This window comes from Aulonocara stuartgranti (genome assembly GCF_965226115.1).
Source record: "Aulonocara stuartgranti genome assembly, chromosome: 23".
Lineage (NCBI taxonomy): Eukaryota > Metazoa > Chordata > Actinopteri > Cichliformes > Cichlidae > Aulonocara > Aulonocara stuartgranti.
In genome coordinates this window covers 23,887,055-23,897,126 of record NC_138958.1, presented here as the reverse complement: position 1 = coordinate 23,897,126, position 10,072 = coordinate 23,887,055, and the positions used below count along the sequence as shown (strand labels likewise).

General features: G+C 41.2%; 2 protein-coding genes across 2 annotated transcripts in view; one reads left to right on the top strand and one right to left on the bottom strand.

The window, feature by feature from the left end:
• The first annotated feature begins 1,411 nt into the window (after positions 1-1,411).
• On the top strand, positions 1,412-5,797 carry LOC309701646 (high-affinity choline transporter 1-like). Its single transcript, XM_082525804.1, has 8 exons — positions 1,412-1,770; positions 1,936-2,049; positions 2,316-2,471; positions 2,913-3,061; positions 3,204-3,347; positions 4,023-4,176; positions 4,505-4,719; positions 4,805-5,797. The coding sequence occupies exons 1-8, from the start codon at positions 1,587-1,589 to the stop codon at positions 5,327-5,329; spliced, it is 1,641 nt and encodes a 546-aa protein (XP_082381930.1). The 5' UTR covers positions 1,412-1,586; the 3' UTR covers positions 5,330-5,797.
• Positions 5,798-6,583: 786 nt separating this feature from the next.
• The window catches only part of unc80 (unc-80 homolog (C. elegans)), a 71,083-nt gene continuing 67,594 nt past the window's right edge, over positions 6,584-10,072 (bottom strand). The window contains exon 66 of the mRNA XM_082523788.1: positions 6,584-9,453. Coding sequence (XP_082379914.1) covers positions 8,953-9,453 — 501 coding nt within the window. The 3' untranslated portion in view covers positions 6,584-8,952. The remainder of the gene's footprint in view (positions 9,454-10,072) is intronic.

Genomic DNA, 10,072 nt, shown 5'->3' with positions numbered 1-10,072 from the left:
TTTTTTGTTTCTCAAATAGCAACTGTGTTGCACAAACAAGAGCCAGAGGATGGTGAAACACGCGAGTCATACATGAGGACGAGGCAACTATCTCAGCAGAAGAATGCCAAGGACACTTGAGAGATATGCCGGTAATAAAAGACTTTTACAAAAAGTTCACAGTGTGAAGTGTGTGGCAGACTAACAAAACAACTTCAGAGTTTAGTTGCACATTTTTTCCCACAGTTTGCAGTAAACAAATATTATTTAAGGGGATTCTGTTATTCTTCTTTTTAATCTCTGTTGTTTTGGTCTTGAATTAACTCGAGCCGCTTTGTGTGAAAACTTGGATTTTTGACTCACTCAGAAGTAACTCGAAGTTTTGAGTTGTGTAACTAAATTGATGATAACTCAAATTGTCAACTGTCAACCCTCTGAAAGTTTTTCGTATTTATTTATTTACTGTAAGTGCTGGAAACAAGCATTCATAGCTTTAGGTATGGTTCACAGTTTAAAATAATCCTCATTTATCTTATTCTGGGCCTTCATTCTCTATAACAAGCAGTTTAATCCTCTCCCTTCAAGCTCATCTTCTTCTGATTGGCTGCCCTTCCCAAGCTTTGTTGTTCCTGCTGGCATCTTTGGCACTGGTGCTCCCCGTCAGCAGACAACAGCAAAATCTTCATGATTCCTTCCACCTTGATGAGAATCCCAGTCCCAGACACACTGAAGCATCCCCACAGCATAATACTCCCACCACCATGCTTCACTCTGGGGACAATGTTCTTTGGGTTGTACACCTCTGCCTTCATTCTCCAAACACAAGCAGTGTCTCTGTGGCCTAACAGCTCTAGCTTTGTCTCATGTGCCGATGTGCTTCCAGTATGCATCATAATCGGGTTGTCCTTAGCATATTTCAGTCTGGCCTGAATGTGTTTCTTCTGCAGAAGTGGTGTTTTTCTCAGTCTGTGCAGGGTTCTAGTGATTTTCCTACAATTCCTGACTTGGACAAGTCATTCACAAGTGTCTTGGTAATTGTTCTGAGATCTTTAGACACATCTCTCACTAGTTTTCTTTCCAGTCTTTGAAATCTTTTGCTTCTTACCTCTGTTTGTTCTCAGTGGTTCTCAACGAGTTTCTTTATAACTATGTATATCCATCTCCTGCTTTGTGAAGATCAACAATTCCTGTTCTCAAGTCTAAACTGATTTCTTTTGTTTTTAACATGATGCTTTGAGCAGTCATAGCTTAAACCCTTGCTGAAGTTTTCATACTGTGAAGATAATCTTTACAAGCTTAGAGCATTACAAAGCACATCCTTGGACAGCAGTGGTGCAGATGTGTGTACGCGGGGGGTGGGTGGGTGTGTGTGTGTGTGTGGGTGGTTGGGATGGGGGGGTCTGATACAGTCTGATACAGCTACACAGTGTGAAGAAGGTCATCAGTCTGACCCTCCCTGTGGTGAGCAGCGAGCTTCCTTTACTCTCCTCTCCCTGCGTCTCACTCAGGGCCTCCGTCACGGCTGAAGAGCAGCTTCTATTGCTTCTATAACCACCAGGAAAAGTCTCAGCAGCTCCAACTTATCATTATTATCATTTTAATTCACGATGGCTCTCCATATATCTGGTCTAATAACGATGGTCATCTTTTATTTGTTGGTGCTGGGGATTGGGATCTGGGCTTTTTTGAAATCTAAGAAGATGGAGAAAAATTCAGCTGGTGGACAGGTGGAAGTTTCTTTTTTGGCTAATCGGAGGGTCACCTTGGCAGTGGGCGTCTTCACCATGACAGGTGAGTTCACGTAGAAGTGTGTGATCAGTAATTTGGTGCTAACTTCAAACACATTTTGCTTTGTTTTTTTTTAATGAAACAATATCTGTTTGCTTTTATAAAAGTAGTAACTTGTACCATGAATGTGAGACTTGTGTGTGCTCTGTCTTGTATGATCGGCTGCAGCTACTTGGGTTGGAGGTGCCTTTATCATTGGAGTTGCAGAGACTGTTTATGACCCCACAAAGGGGTTAATCTGGGCTCTCATTCCTCTACAAATATCAGTTTCATTCATCATCGGTAAGAACCTCTTACAGAGGAGTATTTACCTCCAAAAATATGCCTAAAATGGGCTATTTTCTTCAAAATAAGATCCACTCATACAGGATATGTCCTTATCTTCTATCATTACTTAAGATTTTTTTCTTAACTGTCCCCTTCTCTTAAAGGCAAATTTTGAATACCTTGACATTCCTCAGCGATCACTAAACTCTTAACCACAAGAATCGAACATAACCTGAAATCTAATTTCGGCACTGCTTTGATTGTTGTCTCTTTTGCTAAAGGTGGTCTGTTCTTCGCAAAGCCGATGCGGGATAAAAATTACATCACCATGATGGATCCCTTTCAGAGGAAGTATGGGACAACACTGACCGGGCTTCTCGCCATCATTCCTTTCATAAGTGAAGTCATGTGGGTTCCTGTCACGCTGATTTCCTTGGGTAATATAAACACACAAACACTTCCTTTCAGAAGTGTTGCCTAAAGGTGCTTTTTGTAGTTACCCTGCAGAATTTAGCCAAACATTTTCACAACCAGGGGGCAGCATTTTACCAGTTACCTCTAAACTTCATATTTTAAATACGGTTATATCCTCATAAGGATTTGCCCACTTAAAGAGCGTATTCACCAGTAACACTGGCTCGCCTGCAACATCTAGTGGTCCAAACTGGTATTACACAAACTACAGCATTCAACTTTAGTTGCCGTCTCTTCAATACAACACACAGGTGTTCTGTTTTTTTTTTTAACTCTTATTTTGTTATTTTTTGGAAGGTTTTAAAACTTCTAATTGCCTGTATTTGCCATGAGTATCTTTAAATATTTATAATGGTCAACATGATTTTCAGAGGTATCGATTATGTGTGTTTTTCTCCCAACAGGAGTCACACTTTCCGTCTTTTCCGATCTGCCCTTAAGTCTCTGCATCTGGATCTCTGCTGCGGTGGCCATCGTCTACACAGTTCTTGGAGGTCTCTATTCAGTTGCTTTTACTGATGTCATCCAGTTATCACAGGTGTTTTGTAGCTTGGTGAGTTTAATGTGACAACACATAAACAAGACTGCTTTTCCAACACGCCAGAGGTAAAAGTTATCTCTCGCAAGAAAGAGTGCACGTTACAGTTGAAGCAGATTCGTTTCTCAAAAGCTTTACTCTGTTTTTTTTTTTCCAGTGGTTGTGTGCTCCCTTCGTTCTGGCGAGTGATGTCTACACCGACCTCCGTCAAACGGCTTTCAACCACACATTTCAGGCGCCCTGGCTCGGCCGCCTTGAGCCTGATGACGTGTGGATATGGATCGATAATTTTCTCGCAATGGTGAGATGACATAACAGTAAAATGTTTCTAATGATTTAATAAGATCTGAAGTCCTTGAAACCTTATATTAAAACAAAAACATTGTATATAAAAGATTATATCAAATAAAGTGTAAAGTTGATATGTCGCTAATAAACAAATTGAACAAAAAGGCTGAAAAAATAAGAGGTACAATAAAAAAGAAACAGCGGGAGGAACATTAGGTTAACTGGTAAGAAGTAAGTAATGTGATTGGGTATAAAAAAGTCTCGTTAGGCAGAGTTTCTCAGAAGTAAAGATGGGCAGAGGTTCACCAATTTCCAAAAACCTGTCTACAGATTTCAGAACAATTTCAGAAAAATTTTACTCACGTAAAATTATGAAAACTTTAAATCTCTCCTCATTTACAGTGCATAATATCATCAAAGGAATCAGAAAATTTGGAGGAATCTCTGTGCGCAAGGACAAAGCTGAAAATCAATACTTGCCCTCAGGCATTTTGAGACATCTACATCATGAGTGTGATTTGCTTTTAAACTCTTGGCCCTGTATATGTTTTTATTTGTTAAAAACAAACTGTGAGCAATAAGTTCTTATGCTGGTAATTACTAAAACACAAGAAAATCTCTCGGTTTTAAAAAAAAGTAGCTTAAAAAAATGAACATAGTAGATTGTGGGCTTGCTCTTTGTTTTCAGAGTGTTGGAAATTTGGCGTTTCAGGACTTCTATCAGAGGACACTCTCCTCCAGCTCCACGGCCACGGCCAGAATGATTTGTTTCATAGCGGCAGGTGTGGTCATTGTTCTGGGAATTCCACCTGTGCTGATCGGAGCTGTTGCAGCATCAACAGGTACACCTGACGTCTTCTTTCTTCCGGCTAAACCCTTTAGTTGTCCCCACAGCGGATCATCTGCCTCCATTTCACCCTTTTCCCTCTGCACATCATTTACTAAAAAAAATTCAAACACTACACATAAAACTTAACTAATATTCTTTTTACTCATCCAAATAGTTTTCATAGATTTTATTTTGAATTTATATTTTATCTGGCAAAAAGGGGCTTCCATACACGATGAGCCTTCAGCAGAATGATTCAGATGATCCAGAGATCAGAAAGGAGCAGGAGGACTCATATTTCAGTAACTTTAAACATTATAATGTTTCCTCTTATGCTTCAGACTGGAACGTGACCTCTTATGGCTCACCTTCACCCTATGAGCGAGGAGAGGCTGCCATGGCGTTGCCCATTATCCTTTTGCATCTTACCCCCACCGCTGTTTTCGTTGTCGCCATGGGAGCCATCGCCGGCGCTGCCATGTCATCCACTGACTCGTGCCTGCTGGCGGCAACCTCCATCTTCACCACCAACATCTACACCCTCGTTAGGCATCAGGTAGGAACAAAGTCGGTCAGAATGCGGAGTTCTTAAAAGTTTGTGTTGATATTTTGGGAAAAATGAGCTTTGGTGTTCTGTTTAGGTATCAGAGAAAGAGCTGCAGTGGGTGATCCGCCTCTCCATAGTGGTCGTAGGGACTGTAGGAACCTCACTCACCTACCTGGACAGCAGAACGTTGGCCTTCTGGATCCTCAGCTCTGACTTGACCTACACCGTCATGCTCCCCCAGCTGATCTGCATCCTCTTCGTCGGATCATCCAATGCCTACGGGGCTGTGGCAGGTTACGTTGTTGCCTTTGTGATGAGAGTGCTGTGTGGCGAGCCGGTGTTCAACCTTCCCGCCATCCTGCGTTTCCCTGGCTGCTCTCTGGAGGATGGTGTTTATGTGCAGCGCTGGCCTTTCAAGACCACTTGCATGCTGTCCTCTCTGGTCACCATCCTGGTATTTTCTTATGCGACATCGCTCTTGTTCAACAAGGGGATCCTCCCAGAGAGGTGGGACCTGTTCAGGGTGAAGACTCAAGAAGAAACAGCACCAGCAGATGGCGCCAGACTCGGTGAAAATGATAAACATGCATCTGAACCGATGTTGGACACAAGATGCTAAGTTTATCTTTTTTTCCTACATTTTCAAGTCTTCAGCACTTCTGCTATATTAAATGATGCACACTGGTAATGGCAATGTTGCCTGATTTCTGGATTACTTTTGTTGTTATGCAAAATAAAATGAACAAATGCCTTTTACTTCACAGCTAGTTAAACATTATGTTTACAATTACCTTGAGTCAGAAAACAATTAATCCCCACCAAGCTGCTTAGAGCACATTTTACATGTTTTTTTTTAATCATTATTTAAGAGAAATATCTGCTCTGCTGTAACAGCAGCATATTTGTGTATATCACTATTTGTGTGGGTAACTCCGTATAACAACCACTGCTAATAATGAACTGATTGTTAGTTAAACTTGAGTAAATAGCTATTTTACTGTTGACATTTCAATAATAAATATGTCGTACTAATCAGTGGGCATGTTATACTTTAAATCTGTTTATGTCATTAAGTTGTGCAATATAAAATTCCATACTGTGAAAAAGTTTGCCCCCTCTCTGATTCCTCATTTTTTGCACATTTCTCACGCTTATGCTATAAATTTTAATATCAGAGAGGTTAACCAAGTAAATTCAAAGTGCACTTTTTAAATGATTGCATTTGTTAAGGGAAAAATACAATGACCCTGAGAGGTTAAACACACTGGAACTTAAAAAAAATGACAACAGTAAACCACAATAGAAGTAGAAAAAAACTCAGCAAAAGTCGAATAAAACACGAAGGAAGTAGAAAAATAGAAGAAAATATCACAAAACGTAATGGATGTGTTTTTGGGGACACAATAATGTGACGGACCAGCTACGGAAGTGACAGAAACCAAAAACAAGTGTAGGCTTACAGTGACACAGGCTTAGAAGAAGCAGAGGATTCATTGATGTTGTGAGGAATAAAAAGATGAACATAAAGTGTTTTAAACATATGATTAATATAATAGTGTCAGTACGTTTTCCATTAGCTGTTCATTGTTAGCTCGTCTGTCACGTTATTGTCTCCCCAAAAACACACCCATTGTGTTCTTGATTTTTTTAAAGTTTTTGCAGCATTTTTATATTATATATGCTTTTATTTTCTTATGTCGCAGTGTGTTTGACCTCTCAGAGCTACTGTAAAAAAAAAAAAAGAAAGAAACCTGACCCTATTTAAAAAAGTTGTCAGTCATCTTGCTGAGCTATTTTCAAAGCAAGAACTGAAAATGACAGAAACCTCCATTTAAAAAACCCCCAGACAAAGCTGAAAAACAGTGTAAACAATATCCATTTATTTAGATATTTAGGAAATATTCTGATATAGTGAAGCTTTATTATTTAATCTTTGCACAAAGAAGACATCATTCGACACAGACATGTTACATTTAAAGGGAGTGCCAAACCCAGCGACCCTCAACAATAAATATGCCGATGCGTCTTTACACTCTAGGCTTGGCGTGATATGCATTTAGAAACATCAAATGAAGAATTTGCAGAGCTGCGTGGATTTAGACGACACAACGACAACCCCCTTTAAGAAATGCATCATTCCCTCTGCGTAACTTGAGTCTCTGCGTAACCAAAATGATTACATAATTTTTCACAAATCATGACACAGAAAAAAGAAAGACAAGCAGCCAACAATAAAACACTCACAGTGCACTGGTGTGAGTTATGGCACAAAGTTTTGTCTTCTGTGACCTGACAGCACACAGAGAGGTTTGAGTGTGGAGGCCACAGCAAGCAGCTGAGTGTCACGAACACGGCAGACAGAAAACAACCTGACGTTACTGCGGGACTGTTTCAGTGGATACTCCTGGAGGTATGAGGTTCTCAGTGGACTAAATAAACCGATGTATGCAGACGTCTCTGTTAAGGCATGAAATGAGAAACGAGGTAACGTCTATCTACTGCATCGTCACAGTTGCAATAAAGATAAGAGACATCCCGTCCCCACTGCTCTGAATAGAAGACATCACAGACACAAACAGAACAGCATGACGAACACCAGGACAAGTGTCTCTGTAAATATTATATGCCTTTTTCTTACATATATAACTGCTATGTAAAGATACAGTCTTTGGTCCCAAATAAAATATTGTGCACAACATACACTTTAGAGTTAGAGCTGAACTCAATGAGACAATGGTAGGACATTATGACTGCATGATGATGGCGATAGCACAACCGGTGTTGCTTTATTTATCTACCGGTGAAGCCGCAATCTACTGCCTTCTTCCTAAAACTAACAAACAGATAAAACACATTCAAATGTAGTGTCTCTACATTTAAAAGGGGAATTGGTTGGTTTTTTGCTGTGTTTCCACAGCCAGGCCCCAAAGATGAAGCCTGGGATGACAGAGGCTGTGGGAGGGTCTACCATACAAAGTTCCTGATTGGTCACCATGATTTTCTCTCCAGTTATGGTGCACACTGTGGTCCGTGCCATAGTCTCTCCTATTCCTGCAGCCGTTACAACCCTTGCAATCCCTCCCATCTCTGCAACCCTCACAATTCCTACAACCCCTAATATCCCTGCTACCAATTTCTGCAATCTGTTCCATTCCTCCAACTACTGCAACCCCAGTAATCTCTCACATCCATGTAACTCTGTCAATCTGTGCAACTGTGGATTTTTTCTCTCCTTTTAAACGTGAAAATACGAGGTGCATATACATGAACACAAAGGTCGCAACTACTTCATAAGCTGCTGTGAGACTGTGCTGTAATACAGGGAGCACGATTAGACGGCGCAACATCTTCTCACATGAAAAAGTCATGTGACCATGTTTACAGTTTAGCGTTAGCCTTTCAGATTGCATCCACGCTAAAACCACAAAAAGTCAAAATTGTGTTGAATTTGTTTCGGTTATCCTGTTGAGCGTCTCTGATTTATCCTAAACTTTTATTTTTTAGCAGAGTTGATGGAAAAGTTTTTATCCACATCAAGATGTTTACTTTACAAACATCATCACTTAACAAAGCACTGGACATGATGGAGTTTTAGCTGGAAACACGTGTATTCGACTTTATGAACATTTTGAAGTGCAAATGACAGAAAAAAACATCTCTTTCTAAAATATAAAATCTCATAGACTTCTGGATTACAACATGTCATACTCCACTTCTATGTGATTAAAATACATATGCTGTGTTATATATTTATTCCCTTTACTCCATTTCAAATAAAGGTGCTAAGATAAGTCACTCACTTTATCTTTAGAATGGCTCTTTATAACGTTTATACAAATCTGCACCACATCACATGTTATATCATCTCCTTTTTCAATATAGACATATTTTCTATTTTAAATAGTCATTACTGAGTTAAATAATCCTTTCTCTTATCTTAAATAGGTATTTGATATCATTGCTGAAAAAACATTTCTGCTCTTGGTGAGGACCAGAGATGAGACCTTATGTCGATTGCTGCTGTAACATACATTCAGCCCTCAGTCTGAGGACAGAGAAGATAAGAGAGTGACTCTGATTTGTCATATTTCAGACAGAGGAAGGAGTTTTCTTCATTTAGGAGACGTAAAATCAAAAGTCCTGTCCTTTCAAACTGTTTAAGACTTTCAGTAAAACCAAAAACTTTACTTTTTGTGTTTTATAGAGCATCTGGATAGAAAAAACATCCATCCGTCACCTCTCTCACACGTGGGACTCATCCAGGTCCAGGTCGACGGGTGAGAGGGGGAGGGGAGAGCGGCGGGGCGACCGGCGGGGGGGAGGAGGGGACAGCAGCGGGGTGAGAAGCGGGTTCTCGGTGCCGTCGTCCTCGCTGAGGTGCAGCAGGGTGTCGCTGCGCGGCAGCAGGGCGGTTGTGTCCTCGTCCCCGGGGCTCTCTCTGATCCTAGAAGGCCCCGGGGGTGGTGGAGGAGGAGGAGCAGCAGCAAGATGAGTTGGTGGTAATGGAGGTGGCGGCGGTGGACCCGGAGCGGGTGCTGTGCTCAGCACTGGGAGTGGCGGTGGAAGAGGAGAGGAGGTGCGGGACAAAGGGAGAGGGGAGCAGGTTCTGGAGAGGGGGAGAGGGGAGCAGGTTCGGGATGGGGGTGTTGGAGTGGAAGGCCGGGAGATGGATGGGGGAGGGGAGAGGCTGCTGCGTAGCCCCCACTGCTCTCTCTTCTCCTTGCTGCTTAATGCTTGAGGGACCTGTGTGGGAATACACCTGCTCCTGTAGTTTAGCTTTTAAAGGGCTACTTCACACATAAATGACATAAAATTATATTTTTATCTCCTTAAAATTAGAGGAATAGCTGCAGATGGTCATCATTCTGGTTTGAAGGCCGTAAAGGCGTGCCACAGGGCTCAATACTAGGTCCACTCACTGGCCACTTTGTTAGGTACAGTTGTTCAACTACTTGCTAGCACAAATATCTAATCGATCAACCCTTTATATTTAGGCATGTACACATCGTGAAGACGACTTGCTGAAGTTGAAACTGAGCATCAGAATGAGGAAGAAAGGTGATTTAAATGACTTTGAATGTGGCATGTTGTTGCTGGTCTGAGCGTTTCAGAAACTGCTAAGATTTTTCGTAAACAACCATCTCTGGAGTTTTACAGGGGATGAGCTGAAAAACAGAAAATCATCTCAAACTGAGTTCTCTGTACTCAAACGGCCCCCATAGTCATCAGATCTCAATCCAGAGCACCACTGGGTTGAATCTATACCACAAAGAATTAAGTGGTTCTGAAGACAAAAGGCAGTCCGACCCAGTACTAGCAAAGTGTACCTAATCAAAAAGCTGGTGAATATAAATCAGTAGAT